This window comes from Rhipicephalus microplus, chromosome 1, assembly GCF_043290135.1.
Source record: "Rhipicephalus microplus isolate Deutch F79 chromosome 1, USDA_Rmic, whole genome shotgun sequence".
Lineage (NCBI taxonomy): Eukaryota > Metazoa > Arthropoda > Arachnida > Ixodida > Ixodidae > Rhipicephalus > Rhipicephalus microplus.
The window spans coordinates 242,680,914-242,702,407 of NC_134700.1; the positions used below are offsets into that span (position 1 = coordinate 242,680,914).

Sequence of the window (21,494 nt, forward strand, 5' to 3'; positions counted from 1 at the left end):
CTCTGTGAAAACTACTTTACCTGTCCCGGGTTTTCGGGTAGGCCCGAGCCTGTGCAGTGCTCATACCGTTCCCTAGACTAAGCATCGCGGCCCACTGTATTGACATCAAGGGGATGCCAGTCCTCTTCACAAATGCCCTGTTGTAGCCCCGTGCGTTGCACGCTGAGTGCCAAGTTATTCAGGAGGAGGTTGAGAAAATGCTCGTAAAAGATGTCGTAGAACCTTCATCCAGTCTTTGGGGTTACCTGTGGTGCTAGTTAAAAAGAACAGTTAGCGCTTTTGCACCAGCTATCGCCATCTCAACGGAATCACCAAGAAGGACGTCTATCTTTTACCTTGAATCCACAACGTGCTCGACTGCCTCCACGGTGCCAAGTACTTCTTCTCGCTTGATCTTCTACGAGAAGACGGCATTGATCACTCCATGCCATTTGGGCTGAGCAATGCTCCTGCAACTTTTCAACGCATGATACTCTCCTACGCGGTTTTAAAATGCCAACCTGCCTTTGCTGTACAGACGATGTCATCGTTCTCTCGCCCACCTTTGAAAGCCACATCCCTCGTATGTCGGCCATTCTTGACGTTTCTTACTGTCCCGGCCTCCAGTTCAATTCATCGAAGAGCACGTTTGGGCGCCGACAAATCAACCTGCTTGGCCACCTAGTTTACGCTACTAGAGTCAACGTGACCTTGGCAAAGTGCACGCTGTTTGGAATTTCCCCGTTCCATGTTCCACACACGAGGTCTGCAGCCTAGCTGGTGCGGACAAGGAAGTGTGAAGATTGCGCGCCTTCTTTGCCAGTTATGTGCTGTTCACGATGAAGCTATGCTACCCATACATTTACGAGACATTAGTGAGTACATGGGGAACAAGTTGTGGTGGCTTCAGCAGATGTAGCATGACACCTAGGCTTGCGCATGAATGAAATTTACTGGCCTGAATAGGTACGTGGAAAGAGTAAAGAGTGAACAGAAGTTAGCTGTCTGTTATACCAGCAGTAATCGCGATAACGAAGATGTCAGTCCTGCAACACACGCCTGCACCGCACTCGCATATGTACTAATGCTCGTGGACTGACAGAACAGTGTTGCTTGTAATTTAGACATTACAATGCTTTTTTTAGGACCTTATCTTCTTTTTGTAGCTGCTTTTGAGGCACATACACCCAATATTGCCGCAACATTTCTGCACTGTTTGAAAAACTGTGTATGTGCCAACAAGGCCACTTGAACACCATTTTGGAGCATTTAGAATTGTAACACTGGTCCTGTAATACTGGTCCGGTGTGTTGAACCTAAAGTGAAACTGAGTGCGTCAAGACTGAGAAGAAACCACATTTTCTTCAATTTATCACCCTGTTGCTTATGTAACAAGAACACAAAACAGTAATAACAGTGGTTTAATTTTAATAAATTTTGTGAGAAGATCAAAAGCAAAGGATCAATTTGATAGCATTATTCTACTTAAGTGAAATCGGTACTCACCAGCACCAATGGGGGAAGTGTAAAAGCACATGCATACATATCACCCCCTTTCTAACGAATATACCAGCACACTTTCAGAGTAGTAGATGTCTCAATCATAAAGCTTGCAGCAGTGAGTCATCATTCTGAATGAACTGCTCCTCGACAAACACGTTTTGTGGCAATAGTCGCTACCGATTCTACACAACAACCGGCAAATTACTGCTTTGACAATGCCACCGAGTGCTTTGGCAACAGAAGAACTGCGTCAATTGGCTCGTGAAAAGCGACCTTGAAATTGCAGTCGTCCCTGCCGGTTCTAGACAGCAACAGGCACGTTACACCTTTGACAATTTAGTAAAACCCATATATAAAAAACTATTTATTGATGAAATTTTGAAAGTTTAAAACATCTCTGGCAGCATCATAATTGGCACAATGTGTTCAATACTTGTACTCGGTGCACCCCCAAAAGTCAGCATGTGGCTCAATCATTCCAGTTGTCAGACAGTCTCCAGGTGACCAGAGCAGTGACGGCAACATGCTATCGTGCTACCATGATGGGCCACTAATTCGCTACTAGAAGAGAGACTGGACTCTAGAGCAGAGTGAGCACTGCTTGAGGTGAACGAGCGCTTCAGCGTCTGCAAGAGAAAATCAATCACAGCAGTCAAGTTCTGTGCTGCGAAAACAAGCACGAATGTCGATGACAAACTGTTGTTCGTTGGTGTGCCTAAGAACCGTGGACTGCAGCCACAAATTAGCCAACATGGGGCATATCTACTTATACTCGAGTCCGGTATCACATCAAAAGGAGTGCTACAATTGTTCCTGTGGTCTCAAAAACATGTGGTATTGATCACACACATGGTACACGATTTTGTCGCAGTCAAACGCCCTATAAGTGAACAAGAGTAAGAATTATCGCTGTTCTGGATGTTAGTAAAGCAGTTTCCCGATGTTTCTGCACTGCAGCTCGTGTAGCCAGCTGCGTGGCTATGTTAAGGAGGGATGCTACACCTTCCAAAAACTCTTTTATTTTTGCGAGTACCTCAGTCAAATTTGGAGAGCCTATGTAGATTTTACTGCTGATTTCAAAAATCTAATTCTTTTTTTGCTGTGACAATTAGTTTTAAAGATATAATGAACTGTGATTTTTTCACTTAAGGCCTAATTAGCTAATTAACTGTAACTTGGATATTGATGTGCAACCTATAGAACCAATTCGGTATGTTCACAGTGTGCAATAAAGTATAAATCATTGTTCTGGGCTATTTCGAAGCAAAGTTGTGGGATGTTGAATATGACATGAAAAATTTCCCCATCTACACTTGAAACAAAAGATCCATTTAGAGAATTTTCTCCAAAAATTATTACAATAAAACTTACTTTACGACACATCCCCTGCATTTATCTTCGAAACAAAAAAGAAATCGTAATGATAACCCAGATAGAACAAGAGATATTGCTCCGGCATAATGGGAAGCACATGAAAATTGTCGTTTTGAGAAATCGAGAAAAAACGTGGGCACACATTTTTATTGCAGAAGATGCAACAAGACAACCTCAAAACGCACCAGAAGCATAGTCTGAATGCATTCTGTGCTCATGCCTCCTCTTCACTAGCTTCCGGAGTTCCAATGTGGCTGTTCTTTTCTTGTTGGAGACAATGCTGCGACGGTGGTCTTTTTCTCTCGCTCTCCTGGCACCAGTACTTGTCGCATTCATGTCCATTGCACCTAAGATTGCCGTTGCAGAATTCAAATTGCCCGTGTTGAAGCGCAGCACTGCTTCTGCAACAGCTGCTTCAACAGCGAACAGGGACGCATGGTGCTCCTTGGGGGCCAAACTCCAGATTACCGAATGTAGGCTCTCGTTGGAGTTCTGCGTTTTGCCGCGTTCGCACCTCTGAAGCAGGGCTCTTTCCGAAAGCCGGGTATAAACCGGTAGTAATGCCTCTGCCACGTCTTTCGGTAGATTGTAGGCATGCCTGGGGTCGGGCTCACCCTTTGCTTTTGCGGCATTGTGCCGACACCATGAAGTTTCACCAGCTGGGCACAGACTGTGGTCCGAGCATTCATCAGTGGAGGTGACGTGGCGGTATGTGGCCATCACAGCCTTTTGCATCTCGCCCACGTCACCTTCATGCGATTTCAGAGCCCGGCCATAATATGTGCTCAGCCTGGTGATCAGCTCACCTGTGAGCCTGCCTTTCCCACCAAGGCCTCTTTTCCCATCGCACTTTTGTTTCTGCACCAGGTTTCTCAATGCGGTGCCCATCCGTTTCTGTACATGATTAATACAGTCTTCCTTCTGCACGTCAATGTAACCATACACCTTGGCGTCTTGTATGGCGCAAAATGTCCTAGAGTCTCCATCAGACAGCATAGTTGTGTAGCGCAGGCCATGGCGTTCAAGCGACCTCTGAAATAGAATTAGAGCCGCCTCCACTTCCATTTGCCCCGCTTTGCTGTTCGTATTTTTTTGGCATTTGTGGTTAGCCTTCCATTCTTGATAGCCCTCACTACTAGGCTTTGGGCCCACCTCGCAGCCTAGGCAAAAGTTGGAAAGAACGACGTAGTCCAACACGTAGCCACTAAATAATTCGATAACTGTGCCCACGCCGATGTGGGAAGAATGGCCTCGCGTCTTCCACGTGCCGTCGTAGCTAACAGCAATATTGCCTCGGTGGCCGAAGCACAAGTCATCATAAATTGTTCTACCCTTTTGCGCACATTCGCTCATAGCGGACTCAGCCGCTCGCGTTGCAGCGGGTGCCAGCGTGTTCTTCAAATGCCGCTGAAACGTCTTGTGGTGCATACCATGGTGTGAGATGCCCATTGTTGCGAAAATATCGTTCATTTTCGTTTGGCCGTTGCCGGTAGCCACCATCGCCCTCGAAGCGAGAAGATTTACTTCAAACGGATTGCACGTTTTCGTGCCGTTCGCGCGGGGCGAAGTCCATTCATTCGCGATCTCGCCGCACCTTTCACACTGCACTAGCACTTTCACGGCAAGTCCGTAGTCCCGATCCCCTCTGACGATCGTAGCCGGTCCGTGGCAGGCTTTGCAACACAAGGCACCCATTATCGCATTTAGGATATCTAGATGCATAAGCAGATAAGGAGCAGCGTGGTCCGAGTCCTGTGCGGTTGCCTCGCTACAACTCGCGGTGAAAAAGTCAATTTTCCGTGCAGTTGCTGGCGCCGATGAAAGCCGGTCGAGCGTCGCTTTCTCCCGGGCATGATTTTCTTCAACTTCGGCGTTTGTCACCACCTTGGCGTCGATTCGTAGTCGTCCGGAGTTCGCTTCACCGTCATCGTCGTCGGAGGCAACGCGCTCGGTCGCACCATCGCTGAACGGCCGCGGAGCGTCGACACATCGTTCGTCGGAGTCAACCAAGGGCTCTGATGACTTCGTAGACTTTCTCCCACGACCTTTGCGTTTCCTGCGACCAAATGCGTGCACGGTCCGATACTTTTTTGCGTTTCCAGGCATGGCGATACGATCAGAAGCTTCAGAGTGCTCTGCCGATTTCGAGGCGTCACAGCGGTAACCCTTTCAAAATGGCGTCGGGTCGCGTATGCAGGCGCAAGCCGCGAGCTTCCAGCCAACCGGAAAGCCGCCATTTCAGTCACGTGCGCCGTTTAGACAATGGCAGTGAGCGCGGCTCTTCGTCTTTGAGGCCCCGTTTTTCGAGCCGGGGAAACGCTCAATGTTGCTTACTGAATAAAAAAAACAGCTGAAAACGCGTTCTTTCAAACAAGACCAAAATGGCGCCGATCGAGCGCGTAGTTCCCGCGTATCGTAGAGCCGAAACCTGCGCTATTCGCCCTCAATTTAAAGGGCAGGACGCCCGTTTTCGGTTTTTTAAAGTTGAATAACGATAAAAGTTGATGGTATTCGGCTATGAAATTTTGTAAATAGGTGCGCAATGATGTCGGGAACGCGAAAAGAAGGTCCGCGAAAACTCGATTTTTTGGCTGATTTTCGGTCCCGAAGTGCCGCGTCCCCCCTTAAATGACACAATGCATATTTTCAAAGGCCCTTCAAGGAACACTGATCGTACAAGCAGAAATTTTTCAATTTAACACTTAAGGGATACTATAGATGGCGTTATTGCAATTATACATAACTCGCAATTCTTTCGGACATCTTTCAGATAAAAAAAAAACCTTTAGCACACAGCAAGTCAGAAAAAAAAGGTATGGCATGGGACAGAACACAACTTGCTGCATCTAAAATACTAATTCCTTTTTTTTTTTTTTGTGAAATATGGGTCAAGTTCAAGGTGCCACCTTTTTGATTCGAGATGTAGTACATGTTTGCTCTCCAAAATAAACTTGAATGAAAGTTAGTGCTCGTCTTTATCACCTACTTTGTCTTGTGCCAAATTTTTGCACATGAACAGTTATGCATTACCGACATGCCCTACCTCATACTCTAGTCATAAAACTGAATGCTATACAGTCGAACCCCGCTACAACGAAACTGACGGGGCGTGGAAAAAAATTGTTTGTAGAGAAATCGGAAAAAAAATATAGCTGATTTGAGCTACAAAAACAAAGGAACGTTCATTCTGAACATTGAAAAAATGTCCGCTGCTTTCTATTGTTTCCCAGCAGCGTCATGACGTGATTCTCACCCATGCACAGCGAGGCCATAGTGAAAAGCATGCTGAAACAACGACTAAAACCGCTTTTGTGAATGAACCAAACAGTTGCATTAACATGTTAACACCAGCAGCTGTCTGCCGTCAAAAGTATCTGACAACGCCGAGATAAAGGAGGGGTATCCTGGAGCGGCAACTTTTGCATTATTCTATGTCATTCTTATCATCTATAACTCGCGGCTAGCTGATTTTGTTGATAATGCGGATGAACAGCCACTCTGATTAGTTACCACACCAGCCAAGCGTGAACATAATAATAAGCATCGGAATCTGAAAAGGCATCGTGCCGCGGTTGCACCCAGCAGCTCCAAAAAGGAAACCATGAACTGAGCGACTGAGCTTCAGCTTCGGATCGTCTGCGGCTCGAAAGCAAGCCAGTGGCAAAACAAAAGTGGGGCAGTGTCATTGCCATCCCTATCAAGTAATGGCAGCGCCCATGCTTGCTGAACAGCGGCGGTTAGCGGCGATTTCTGGTGGTGCCAACGTGCCTTTGGACTTTGTTGATGCATTTTCAGGCTATAAAAACGCATCTAAATGTTAAAGATTGGGTTTACTGCATAGCAATAAGTATCTGAGCCTACAATTGCATCGTAAAATTTTATTAGAGTGGGACGATCGAAAAAAAAGTGTTCATTGTGGCGGCAATATTTATGCATTGACATGAACCGCTGACGGGGAATCGTGAATTTTTCGTTGAAGCACCGTTCGTCGTAGCGGAGTTCGACTGTATACGTAGTGGCAGAGTGGTAGACAGGAATGCAACAAACTTTCATGTGACAGTGAGTAATGACTTACCTCGTAGGCGCAATCGGTACGTTGGGCAAAGCTTTCAGCTGGGGTAGGACAAACTGCAGGTGAAGGACCAAGCCGCAGGTTTGCACTGCCGCCACGTGCTGCCACCTGATGACATAGGCTGCGTGCTGCTCGCTGTGCCTGCGCACTCAGCTGCAACACATCGCACGGTGCTGGATCCCCCCTGGGCACCTCTCCTTGCAACTTGGCCAACAGCCTGCACACTCATTCAAAAAGGCACTTCAGGACTAGTATTTCTATTTATTTCACCTTCTGGCCAAAATACCCCACAGTAAAGAATAAAAAACAATCTAATGCACATTGGATAATAATAAGAAGGAAGATGCATCAACTCTGAAAACATGTAAAAAAAAATGTAATGGGTACCACGTGAGAAAAAAACAGTTTACAGTCAGTGTCCATTATAGTTATGCCAAGTCAGCTGTCCTTTCTCGTGGTTCAGTGAGATAATACGTTGTGTGCAAGCTCTAATAGTTGATTGCAATTAGCATAGAGCTGATTATCTAATTATTCTGCACTCGGGCATGTTCCAGGTGTGTTCAAATAACAACGTCTGTGCATTTCTGCATAACCCCTTAATTTTGCTGGAAAAATATTTTTAGCTGTCCAAGTCCCCAGGGCAGCAAAACGGATGTCTGCAATATTTATAGCACTGGCTGCCGCTGCTTCAACAAAAAAAATAATATACATGTCTCTTTAAAAAAAGCAAAAAAAAACTATCTGAGCACTTGATCAACAAGTTGCCTGTTTGCTGTTAGATGCTTTTCTATGTATCATGACAGGTGACACGATGTAGAATACAACAATGCTGTTTCATACACTGCTTGCCCAAGTCGATCACTCGTCTTGTGCTGGAGCTTCTACCACAGCTTGGCCAGGATTTCTCACAATGGAGCATTCTTGTACGGCACAGTCACAGTGCTTTCCGCTGTGTGCCACCACATGTCGGCACTGCACTAGTCACACAAGCACACTCGTGGTCACACCACAAGTGAGCAAGTGCATTCGAAGAAAAAAGAAAATATACTGAAGTTGCACTGACAGCTTTCTGGTCTTTTGCTATCCCCCCATGTGTAGCTTCCAGTCCACTTGCCGAGATGAAAGAAGAGAAAAGGCACCTGAAGTTCTTCAACTTTTCAACACTTTTAAAGAAGAATCACGCTTGTAGCAAGCTTTTCTTTTTACACATAAGTTGTAAAACAAAAGTGTGCACTCTTGGTTATATATAAGGATTCCTTATACTATTTTTCTTGTCTTTCCCAATGCAATGGAGGTAGGGCACTGTAAGTAATGCAAAAATCAACGCTCACCGGCAAGTGGCTGTCAGGTTCGCCTCAAGCTGCTTGTGCTCACTGGCCATCCACTGCAACGCTTCCTGAAAGTCATCGCACTGGCGCATCAGCCGGGCTTTGCAGTTAGCCAGCTCGTCCACCAGCAGGCTGCACGCAACATTGACTTAATTATAGGACACGCAAACGTTGCCTTCACATTCAAAGCAGAACAGCCATTTGCTTCGCTATACAATCTTTTATTATTATACGATTCCATAGAGTAAGACAATGTCATCAACAACACAATCAGGGGCATTGCAGATTTTTTTTTTTTTGATGAGGAGGAAGGGAAAGAGCAAATCGGAATCTTTTTAAGTACCGTATTTACTCGATTCTACCGCGCCCTCGATTGTAACGCGCACCCGATTTCCACCGAAAAAAAAAAAAAAAACGTAAGACATCGATTGCAACGCGCACCCATTTTTCTCGCTGGCCCGCACGATCACACCACTCGAAAAAACGACTCCTTTCGGGAGCGTCTTCCATTTAAATATGAGGTACGGGCGAAGCTTGTGCCCATCTGACGTGTAACAGAGCATTGCCATCACTGTAGTTTTACCGTGGACCGATGTCAGCACACGAACTTGCTTCGCCTCCTTCTTCTCGACGGTTGTAGTGCCAGGCATGTCGAAGTAAAGAGGCGTCTGATCGGCATTCCCGATTTGCCCAAGCAGGTAGCCGTTGTTGCGCCGCAAGTTTAGGACGAACCTCTGAAAACTGTGAAGCTTTTCATCGTACTCCTCCGCAAAACTTTTCGCATATGCATGTTCTCCTTCGGAGGGAAAAGCCTTTCCTCTTCATAAAGTTAGTTAGCCAGCACCTGCTCGCTTTAAACTGGCTCCGCATTAGACCTTTTTCTAAGACTAATTGCACTTGGAGCAGTTCTGTCGTCACAGGCCGCTGTGCCGCTCGCTGCTCAAGCACATACTCGCCGAGCAGCTCTTTAATTTGCGGAAAGCGACCCTGCTGTGGTCCACTGAAGTCTTTTCTGCTTTTGTTTCCGCCGGTCCCGCACGCACGTTTCGGGAACTCCGAACGACCGCGATGCGGCCCGATTTCCGTCCGTTTCTGCACACGCGATGACTTTTCTTTTAAAAGCGGCATCGTGGTGCATTCGAGTTTTTGGAGTCGGCCCTTCCACGCCGTCGATGCTAATGCACTACTAGATGACGAACTCCTCAGCACACGTAGGAAGTGCCGCACATGGGAAACACATAGGCAGAAATGGCCGACGCACGTAGGGGGCAGCCATTTTGGATTTGTCGATGGCAATAGAGTGACCGTAATTTTTTTGTTTGTACTCGATTCTAACGCGCATGCAATTTATGAACTCGCTTAACCGGAAAAAAGGTGTGCGTTAGATTCGAGTAATTACGGTATGTTAATGCATGATTTGTTTGGCATGCGTATGTACAAAATGTTATGATTTTAGGTGGTTTCAAGCTCTGAATCACCTCTCTGGCTAAGCTAATAAATACAATGCTTGGTACAAACTACCATCGTAAAGGTAAAGCTTTAGCGCTCCTACGACGTTACACAATGTTTCAGCTCTATACATATACAGTGTAATCGCAGCCTTCTATTATGTTTTAATACAGTGACAGCTAGAGCAGGCAATCTGAAATCATTGCTAAACATACCAAGCCCACTCAAGCAAACAAGAAAACGAGTTTCTGAAAGCCTGTCTTTACACCTCGAAGCCTTTCACAGAGAAGTTTTTGCAAAACAATAGTATATACGGCAGAATTTGACAGAAGTAAAATTGTAAAATGCTAATGCCATCAGCACCATAAGCCAAGCGATGTCACGCTGCACCTCATGCTGCAAGCCATGTCACGATGCCATGACATGGTTATTTGAACCTAAAACCGCAAACTTAAATTACGATCTGAGAGTCCTTTACACCAACTCCACTGAGCAGCTGATGTGGCACATAACAACCACTCATCACAGCCTGCAACCATTTCCTTAAATGAATAGAAACGTGCAACTAGATGCATGCAATGCCTTATGACAAATGTGTAATAATGTTGTTGCTAATGCCACAGTCCTTCAATACTAACTATCTCTCACCACAAAACTGCTGCCTCAGTTTCATATAAGGCCAGTGCTGCAGCACAGTGAAAAAATTTTATGAGCCATTTCACTCTGTAGAGGAGTATGGCTCATGGTGGCTGTGCAGCACACGACATGAAATTTGGATTAAAGGTAGAGACACATTTGATTGTCTTCAGCAGTGGTGGCAGTCGTTGCTGCGTAAAGCAAAAGTGCATGCCCACATGCACAATTTGTTCTTGATCGGTGGTTATTACTTGTCTTGTTCAGCGTGTTATCCTTCTGGGAATGCGCTACACACGGGCTTTCCTCCAAGAAAGAGTTAAATTCTATCGAATTTCACTTCTTTCCTTGAGAAGCAGAATGGCGGCTTGCCTTTCTGCTCCTGCAAGGCAACTAATGAAAATATGAAAGGAATAAGGCCAAACAAAACAGAGGTATCCGATGTCCCTTGACCACCGAGGCAACCCCCGTCCTCCCAGGAAATGGAGAGTTGCTTCGGAAATGCTTTCTTATCGACTTTGCTCAAGCTGTGAGCAAACCAAGATAATCGTTTACTTTTGGCTCTTTGGGGAAGATTTTTTCTGCACGGACACTATGAAATCCCAGATAATAGCCATCACAGTCAACGCAATTGTCGAAACACTTTTTTGCTACCAAATAGACTTGGCGTCATGAGCCTCTGTGAAGAATGCAGTTTGCACTGAGACGACTTGCATAATGGAAACTGGGTTGCGATCATGTCAAGGATTGGAACGCACACACAAGCGCTGTTTATTCACGATAATAATTCTTGGTCCATGGTTGTGACTTTGGCAGCCCTAAGATCAAGCTGCACATTTTTTTACATGCCAGTGATGCGACTTCCTGTAATCGACACCTCCGAACACCCGGCAGTGATGCAGCTTGGTGCAACTTATGTTTATTTTATTAGAATGGCACAGTACATTTGATTTGGCACACTTTGGCACATGTGGTGCAGGAGTGCAATCACTGTTACTGTATTGCAATCGTTAAACAACAAATTTAGTGTACATAAGTACTATGCACAATAAATCAAATATCACCTTTCAATTATGTAAGAAACAGCAGTTTCTTGCTCAAATAAGTTCTCTGTTTTGTTTTTATTAGCACTTATTATCAACTTCTGCATTCAGGAGGGCAGAATTTTGAGGGAAAGTACTACGTTTTTTCTTTAGGGGCAGTGTCAATTTTTTTGCGCCCTTTAGCGATTGTTGGAACTTCGGACTATCTGGTGACACTGTATGCCCACTCTATACCAGGCTGAATGTGTGTTTATAGGCACACATACAAGATACAGGGGGTGCCACACCCTGGTAGTAGCCTAACAAAAGGGCTTAACTGTGGCGACATCTACAACTGCAAGGAGTCATCTTAATGTCCCTTATAACAGAGCTTGACACCTTTTCCGTCAGCAACTTTATACTGCAATGAAGTGACAACATTAGGAAAGTCATAGTGTCAAAAGACCTTTTGTGTTGATATAGAAGGTCATGTACGTGCTGAACGCCTCATGACCAACCTGGAATTGACCCTTCATACTACAAGGGACCAAGGCCAGGTTGAGCACAAGGTGCTGAGTTCGTGTACTATATGTCCGTTTTTTTTTTTCAATAAATTTGAGTTGAATGTGAACACTGCATTATGCATTCTCTTGTCTGCTTTTATCGTGCTTTATCCATGATGATTCACCTTATTCATGATTTAACTGAGTTTTCCTAGGCGAGTATAACTTTGTTGTACTGCGAGCAGAATGCTTATCTATTGTGCAACCGTGCAGCAGCTAAGCGCGGAATAACTTCCCGTACCTGGCAGCAAGGAACTTTGAGCGCCAGACATCTGCATGGATGGCCAACCGGTCAATCTCCTCTCGGCCTTGGCTCAAACGCTGTGCATACGCCCGCACATCTGCGGCCAGCTGTGCCTTGTCTTCACTGAGAAAGTGCACTCGTGCTTCCAGGTCTTCACCCACAGAAGCCACAAGCAACTTTTTCAGCTCACGGTTCACCTGAACGTAAAAAAATCAACATGCACAGTTGCCGCAACAGGACTGCAGTAATGAAATGGAAGACAACGCCAGCTAAGCAAAGATTTCTTTTTTTCACTATTCACACGCACTGGATTAAGTCAAGCTGTTCTGTCAACTTTAGCCACAAACCATTTTTTTTTTTTTTTTCAACATTCGTGCCGCACCACCTTGGCTGCAGCAGGAATCAGCACAACTGCAGTTCACAAGATACCCACATTTTTTTCTTCCCATCTGCAGGCTTCTTTGCTCGAGCATGCATGTACTTGACTTTAGTTGCAGTACTTTACACCTATAGTGAGTGCGTACCTGATGCCGATCATTTCCCTGCAGGAACATGTCACAGAAAGTCTACTGCCACAAACTGGCGGTGCCCTCGGTGAGCCTCTTCGATTTTCGCTTTTCTGGCAGCCCTGCGGCAGCCTGAGGACTCCTTATGGACAGGAAATGACGTCAACGATGCGTTAGCGTGACGAGAGGCAAAATTCTCGGGCAAGCGTCAGGCAGTCTCGGGCTGCCCCCATCACATCATCGTCGTCAGTCATCGTCACGCAAGCGCAGCTGTGTTTGCTGTGTCGTATGCTACATCATCGCCTGTAAACACAGGGGCTTTGGCAGACAAGACCGTTGCGATGTTGCATGCTTACGACACGATTGAAGAGATTGAAGAGGATGGTGGCGAGCTCTTGTGGGGAGCATCACACTATCACGCTATCAGCCTGTTGTTGGCCTGGATAATGAGCCAGGAAGGGCACCGTGTTCCGTTATACAGACCTGGAATTCAGAAAAATGTTTTGACTGTCCAAGAGCACATCTGTGGATCTTGCAGAAGAAATTGAGAGGTATGTTTTTTATCCACAATGCTCGCATCGAACGAATGCAAGTGTCAGCTGAGAAGCTGAGAAGGCCGTGCCGATTGAAGTGAGCTAGCTATCTCGTCACTCAAACTACAATGCATGGAATTGGGGACAATTTCGATGTGAGTGGAGCCGAGTGTGTATGTCGCAATTCGTCGTGCTCTTGGCTATCAGTGTGAGAGATCACGAGGCCGGACAGTAACGACATTGCACAAAACAAGCGTGTATTTCGTGCACTGTATCAACGCCAAGGGGTGAAAAGCCATCCCTCGAGGCGTCTTCAGGGACGTTGACGGCTGTCACATTCACATACACCAACCATCAGATCTGGAATAGAGCTACAACCAAAGCAAGCCTCATCACAGCGAGAGGGCAAGGATTAAACGTAGACAACAGGAAAATTACCCGCACGACAATAAAATGTCTTACCTTTGTTCACATACCTGGGGCTACCATCAGGCAACCCCTTCGTTCTTACAGGCAGGGCACACTTTGATCTGTATCTCATTAAAAAATATATATTCCGTGGTGTTAGGAGACACCATCCTAAACATGGTAAGGCTAAAACTGAAATGCACGTCTAACAAATGTGAAAACAGGAAACCTAAACAGGTCGTCAGACCGAGCGCCCAACTTTTGCAGAGACGATGTGCAAAAACTGATAACGCGATGAAAAAAAAAACATGCAAAAGCGCGTCGTCTGCTCGCTGCCAGCATGCTTCCAGCGCTAAATCATTTCGGCAGGAGAGCGAGTCCGCAGGCAGCCCACTAGCTGCCGGACAGAGAAAAACGAACACGTTTGCAGCAGCGTTCCGGCAGGTGGGCAGAGCTTCGGAGCTGCCCGAGAAGTGTCCGAGAAAAACAAACGTTTCGGGCTGTCCGCTGTGTGTTTCTGCCTGGGAGCCTCTTCATTTCACGCAGAAATAACTCCATGCCAACGGCTATTCCGAAAAAGATGCCAAGAGCCGCCACATCTTCTGTGGAGAACATGATACCTACAAGGCCCTCCTCTGTGCCTGCCGAAGACTGGCACAAAAACACTTAAAGGTCCCAACAGCCTATCAGAGGCAAGGCTTTTCTGCTGCCGGGTCCCAAGACTTCATTATAGCCCTCCCAGTCATTGTGTCAATCAACGAATCCGACTGTGGGCTTGGAGCAGTCCTGGAGCAACATAATGGCCACACGCTACGCACAGTTGCTTTCGCATCTCACACATTGCCACCAATGAAGATAAAACATTTTGTCGGTGAACGACAGCCCCTGCCATGCAAGTACTGTACGGGAAGGTGAGCGATGGCACACGTATATTTGGGGTCGTCATTTCACACTTCGAACAGGCCACCAGGCACTAGTGTCCTTGCTGTTATCACAATAATGTGGAACATGCCCACTCTGAATCACTCACTGGAGTACACGACTGCTTTTGATACAATTTCATTGTTAAATATCGCAAGGGGTCCTAGAGCACAGTCACAGATGCAGCACTTTCTCCGCTGCCAGCACCAACATCAGGGAGCTTGCTAAGGAGGAAAGAATTGTCTCGATCAATTAAGCTAGCCTGTGTGACAAAGGAGTTCAGGCAGGCCATCCTCAATGATGTTTGCCTGAAATCCATCTAGTCATTCGTGCCATGTTCCTGGCTGCCAAACAAGTCAGTACGAAGCCATTACACCCTATTTGGGCAGAACTTTACTTTGTTGATCACCTGCTACTGCATGCAGAGCACCTCGTTGTTCTACTGTCCCTCAGGGTTGTGGCTATTGGCACCACGCATGACACACGTCTGGGTATCCAAGAGCACTAAGGTGTGACTTCGTGAGCAGTTCTGTGGGCCACCAATGAACAAGCAAGCTAAAATGGCAGCAAAAAAAATGCCACGTCTGCCAAGGGGCAGATAAAACTACACACACATCACCAGCACTGTTGAAGCTTGTTGAATGACCTGAGGGATCGTGACATCAGCTTTGCCTAGACATTGTTCGTGCTTTAGAGCCTTTGGCTCACAACAGCAGATTTGCAGTAAAGCTTGCTGATTACTATTTCAAATGGCCAGCAGTATATCTTTGCAGCACAGTATCTACGAGCACTGTCAAAGACTTTTTATCAAGTGTTTTTGCCCGTGAAGGCCACCTGGAAAGATTATTTGCAACAGTGGGCCCCATTTCACTACCTGCAAAGGAGAGGCATTCGTCTTTTGCATTCTTGAATATCCCACCCCTAGGCAAATGGGCAAATAAATAAGCAGACATTGAAAAACTTTACCTGAGTTTTACTCCACGAAAGTTTACTACACCAGCAAGCCATCACATCATAGTACCAGAGCCCAGACCATTTACAAATGTACTCTTCACACCACCATGAGGTCACCCCAGCAGTTCTATTGCATGATAGGATGCCTCGAACCATGCTCGATGACGTGGGCTTCTCAGCACCAGTCTTTGAAAAAGACCCAGTTAAAGAATTGGCATGACTCAGTTTATACTCATCTCATAAGCTGGTTGCAGCACTGGGGAACATTGTGCTGCACATACGCACACATGTATATCTAGCTAGAATTCACAGATTTAACTTCATAATGTCCATAAACAGTAGTGACTGATATTTTAGCGGCCCTCGTGCAGTTGTGGCTGAACATCATTGCATACATGCCATGCAATGCTAAAAAATGAACTATCAGCAGTGTTTCCAGAAAAGCCAATGTTCACCGAAGAATTGCTACCCTACTTTCCCATGCCGATCGGCTTGCACATCACAAGCCTCCGCTTGTGATGCTAACGTGATGTGATGATTTAGCTAACTAGGCGACTAGCACAACAAAACTGTGCGGGTACTGTGCATGACATCATGGCATACTTGAAACAGAAGTGTGAGCACTGTTTATTTAGTGGAACAATACTTAATTCGTAATGGTTACTTTGGCAGCCCTAAAAACAAGCTGCCCATGTTATAATACGCTGGCATTGCAAATGCTGGTGATAGACTCTGTCAAGTTCGGAACTTTGGCACAGTTTGGCACAATTTATGTCAACAATATCAGGATGTAGTAAATCTCATTTGGCCCACTTTGGCACAGTTTGCGCAGGTGAGGAATCGCTGAATAGAAGGAATCTTGGGACTGCCTAGAGGTCAAGCATAGCCTTTACATCTGTTGAGGCAAACATGGTGCCTCGCGTGCTGGCATGGACATCCTGAAACACAGTATTCCTTTGACCGAGCCCGATGCCATATTTCAGCAACAGAAGTGCCCTGCCACACAAGCACACTGCTGTTACCTACCTCAACCTGAACCCGCAGCTGTTCCTGCAGGTCCTGAGTGCACTGGTGTGCCTCCTGCAGCCGCTGTTCCAGTGGAGCCCCCTGGGAGGAAGGAGAGGGCGGGGTGCCCTCAGGCACCTCCCTTACAACTGCCAGTAGAGGTGGCTCCTCTCCACTGCCAGGTGGGTGGTGCAAGGGGAAGGGGATCTCCAGCGCCGCCAACCGGGTTCTGCTGCAGCGTGTGTCCGTCTCACATAGGGGAGTGACCGCGGCTTTGTATGGCTCATAGGGCACAAATTTTGGCTCGCGCCTCCTCAGGGGGACTGGAATGTCTCGTGGCAAGGACTCCATGCCATCGCCGTCACTGCGCACACTTAGCTCTGCAAGCCACACTACTACCATTAGCATAGGCCTGTTTCGAAATCATTACACATATAGTTGGCATGTCCCATTCTACAGTGGCTAAAATGCAAATCTATTGAAAAAAGCTCTTGCACACAGGTCTGCACTTACCTTAGGCACAGAAATTGAATGTCCTTCATTGGAGCGTGATCCTCCAGTAAAAGTGCCATAACAAATAACCCGCTGCAATGCAACATTGTTAAGCTTAGGAACTTCTTTCTTTTCTCTAGTGTTATAATGCCAGCACCTCTGGAGAGTTTAAAGCTTGATTTCTACATCAAGGCACAGTAGTCTAGATTTCTCTGGGTTTTTGCAAGTGAAATGAAGACCTATATGCACTTTTTTGAATACGTAGAAGACATCCTCAATGTTACATATTATGCCTGATTTGAGACAGACGAAGTCATCTACACATCTAAAACATGCAAATATGCTAAGGCCATTAAATGTTTCAAAGTTTGCACCACTGTAATAAGACTTCTGTTAGACCTAGTTGCTACATAGCATTAAGGTGAAAACTTCAGAATAAACCGGGAGAGACCGCACAGAATAGATGAGACAAGCACTGGCACTAAATGATAACCACTTTATTCTTCTCGCAACAATGCATATAAATGCCACGACCACAAAACTTTGCATGCACATGCATAACAAAGTGTATTAAATACAAACAGAGATATTAAACGGAGGAGCGCATGCAAGAATTTATATTGAGAGAGGTGTGCCCCCAACCACTGCCCTCTGGTGAAGTGCGATACAGTGGTTGGTGTGGTGGCTTTCTAGCCCAGTGGTTGGCGAAGCACCCCTCCGAAACACTTTCAAGTTGCCGTCAACAATCCATTTTGGGAACTCGGATCGCGAATTATTTTGGAGCCCAAATGCCCCAAAAGTGCAGAAATAAGCGAAAATGCCACCATCCTCACCAGATCCTTCTATTATGGCTCTGCATAGAGCAGCTTAGACAATGAAACGGCACTCAGCGTGCAGCTGGTTTTGAAAATGCACACAAGCCAACAAATAACTATGTTTGATTCTTTGTATTCAAACCCTGACTGTCTTTTTATGCATGCACAAAACTTTTTAAATTGGATCGAGTAGCACTACTCTGCCTTTACTCTGTCACTTAGGCACACAAGAAGCTTAACAAGTGGTAAAAACTGCTAGAGGCACTAGAATCTTCCTAAACACCGTCAATGTGTTTCCTGTCTCTTGGTACTTAAACAAGCAAATGGATAATGAAAGAGAAAGAAAAAACAACAATGATCAAAAGTAACTACCTAGCATTATACCATGCGCTATGTAAGCGTAGAGCTTCTACGACCAGTCTATTGCAGTGGATGCTCAAAGCACCGCTCGTTTCTCGGACAAGATGCCGACAGTCATGATGAAAACATACATCTCTTGAAAGGCACAGGCGTCAGAGGGGCCCGTCGCCAAGCTTCTTGCTTTCTCCCTCTTCCTCTCTTTCCTTTTCTCCTTCCCCATCTATGCATTGTTCTGTTTGCAGAACAGAGAGGTAATTTCTGAACACCGGGTGCAATCAGTTTCGATTTGCCTCTAAAAACTCATTCTATAATGCATATTTAAATTACGTGCAATTTCTACAACTTCTACAAAATTGCAGTGCCATAAATTGGCACATACTACAATCTCCTAATATACAAAGCTTCCCTCATACTAATAATTAAAATTTTAACAATTTATTAAACTAAGTTTCATGAAAGTCGTTTTAGTTGCAACAAAGTACTCCTGCCTTGATGTAGAGTATCTGTGCAAAAATGACTGGAGCATGACTGATGGAGCATTTTTATAAGAAATAAAAAACACGCTGTATATTCGCTCAAGTAACACCTACTGCCTTTCCTTACTGCTTGGAGAGCGCAAGCTCACATGTGTTTATGATACCTGCGTGGTCGAAACAAATGGTGCATCTAAGAAGGGCCAAATTAAAGACACAAGATCACACATACAAAGTGCTAACTTTTATTGATATATTCACAGCATCAGCAGTACACATACCCTACATCAGGACACATGCTCAAAGGAACAACCATAGGTGTAATAGACACTTTCACGTCTCTCTCAAAAATTCTATTTCTTTAGCCGATAATGAGATAGCTATTTTAATGATACATGTGCTACCAAACTTGGCTGTGAATTGCACTTCAATTAATAGCCTTGACATTTTGTTACTGTTCTTTCCAAGAATACTTATTTGATCAAAGAGAGGTTGACATACGCACTACACTCTTTCAGTGAGCTTGAGTAATTGGTCGGGTTCCATCCTCCCAACTTTGTTCCTGTGCTCCTTTAGCCTCTCAACGACTGATTGATTGATTGATATGCGGGGTTTAACGTCCCAAAACCACCATACGATTATGAGAGATGCCATAGTGGAGGGCTCCGGGAATTTCGACCACCTGGAGTTCTTTAACGTGCACCCAAATCTGAGCCTCTCAACGATTCACCTATTGCTTTGTCCCACATAGCAGGCACAAGTTAATGGGATCCAGTAGATTACACATGTGTTGCACACTACAAGCCTGTTTCGGTGGTTCTTATCGCAGACACATTTTTTAATTCACTCCCATTTGCTCTTTTGGCACAGACTGCTCAGCTTGTCCGACACCAAGAGTACAATGCGCATGTTTCAACACCATGCTATTTATTTCAGGTTGTGTGAAACTCAAAGAATGTATATGGGACACATTCTTGTGTAACAAACCTTTGTTCGTTACACATGCTTCACGTGCACAAGCCTAATGTGCAACCTACAGGAGGACGCCGATAATTTGGTTCTTGCGACATGTTGGCCACTGAGTAGAGTCGAAAAGAGAATGAAGCTACATGGTGATGCAAAGGTTACGTAGCATAAACTTTGTCATGAAAAGGGACTGTTAACAACTAGCCACTCTTTTTAGAATAGAACTTGTTATGCTCCCTCACTGACCAAAATAGTACATGCACTACCAGTTCACTAAATAGTATGTTCCGGGAAAACTAATAGCAACTGCCAATGCTCTCTCAAGGAAACCACCAAAGATTTTTTCTCCCCTTGATAAGGCGGAATTGTTGGTGACAAGATGTCAAGAATGCACCCTCAGCTTCCCCATTGAATCGAGTTGGCACTAATCTCACACGTAGGGTGAGTGCATGACCCTTACTTCATTCATTCAAAGTATGTGGCCTCATGCAGTTGAACAATTAAGCTGCCGCTGCATTCAATGAAGTATGCTGGGGTAGCTAACGAGATAAGAGTCTGCAAAAGTCTTTTACTCAAAAGCCTGCGCATAGAGCTGCCTACTTCCTTCAAAGCAGCAGTCCTGATTTTGCTGCACAAAGGTCGTCAAAATATAAAACGGCGTAACGTAAAACTCGGAGATTCGGGGTGGTGGCTGAGAAATAAGTGACATGGTAGCCAAATGGGAGCAGAGTACTACTTGCATAAATCCAGCCAAGCCACTCATATACCCCCACTTTTAGCGTATGGCCCATCCGAGGTTCTTGGCATAAATGTATATATATTCTTCCAGAGCAGACCACAAACGTTTGCGTGGTGGACTCGCCACCCTGAGGTTATCAGCCAGCAATATGAAGCATCTGCAGCTATCGAGGTACTCAACATCGAATTAGCTCGGCATGGTATGACGGCAGGCGTGAGATCAGTCCACCGTTTTCCCCTCATGAGCGCAGTTTGCCAATGGTTTCATCCCCGTGACTGGCGGTCCCCTTTTCCCCAGTCAGGTTGAAAGGATGGTGAAAGAACTGCTAGGCAAACTGTGCGACCAACATCTCGCTATACCTCGGACGCGAATACTTTCAGACCCACTCAGCTCTTAACGGGTAGAAAACTTAGAACTTGCATGCCAACGACGACACAGTTGCTGTAACCGGTTTGGCCTGCTAGAAACATGATTGATTGATTGATTTGTGGGGTTTAACGTCCCAAAACCACTATATGATTATGAGAGACGCCGTAGTGGAGGGCTCCGGAAATTTTGACCACCTGGGGTTCATTAACGTGCGCCCAAATCTGAGAACACGGGCCTACAACATTTCCGCCTCCAGCTAGAAACATGATGGCAACAAGAGACGCGACTCGCAAGATGACAAGTGAGCACGACCTTAACTAGTATCGTCGGCCTAAGCCGCTGCTTATACTGGAAACGGGAAAAAAAAAGCACGGGCAAAAAAGCACCACAGCAGCTACTCCTTGAGAACAAACCAGCTGGCAGAACGATATAGTGACGATAGCACGAAGTTTTGTTTAACGATCGAAAGACGCCGTTGCGAGAAAAAGAAAAACGGTCTTCGTACGATAAGCACCTACAATAAGGAGGACCATGCTGAGAGCATATGTAGCGGGATACGAACCTGGCTTCGACATCCAGCAAGGTGCTCGTCGGCCCACTTTTCTCGCTGCACATGAATTTGGAAACTGCTACCGAACCGAAACCACTGATACTACTCGGGGAATTCCTTGGTTGCAGGCCGCAGTGCCGTAGCTAGCTCTTTTTACAACTGAAAACATAGTGTTGTTTGGCCTAAATAAAGCCAACATCTTCAAACTTACTTTATTCTAGAGTATAAAGAAGTAG

General features: G+C 45.6%; 1 protein-coding gene across 1 annotated transcript; it reads right to left on the reverse strand.

Moving 5' to 3' along the window:
• Positions 1-1,833: 1,833 nt before the first annotated feature.
• Positions 1,834-21,409, reverse strand: LOC119184767 (golgin-45). Its single transcript, XM_037434063.2, has 6 exons — positions 21,271-21,409; positions 16,516-16,874; positions 12,165-12,364; positions 8,260-8,388; positions 6,932-7,145; positions 1,834-2,108 (listed from the first exon to the last, which is right to left on the reverse strand). The coding sequence occupies exons 1-6, from the start codon at positions 21,281-21,283 to the stop codon at positions 1,968-1,970; spliced, it is 1,056 nt and encodes a 351-aa protein (XP_037289960.1). The 5' UTR covers positions 21,284-21,409; the 3' UTR covers positions 1,834-1,967.
• Positions 21,410-21,494: the final 85 nt, after the last annotated feature.

What these genes read in the sequence shown, in the direction of transcription:
- LOC119184767 (XM_037434063.2), bottom strand. An exon ending in AGCTGCGGGTTCAGGTTGAG is followed by an intron (nt 12,365 to 16,515) that starts GTAGGTAACAGC and finishes TTTTACGTTCAG; the next exon opens with GTGAACCGTGAGCTGAAAAA. An exon ending in GTACCGATTGCGCCTACGAG is followed by an intron (nt 2,109 to 6,931) that starts GTAAGTCATTAC and finishes TTTCTCTTGCAG; the next exon opens with ACGCTGAAGCGCTCGTTCAC.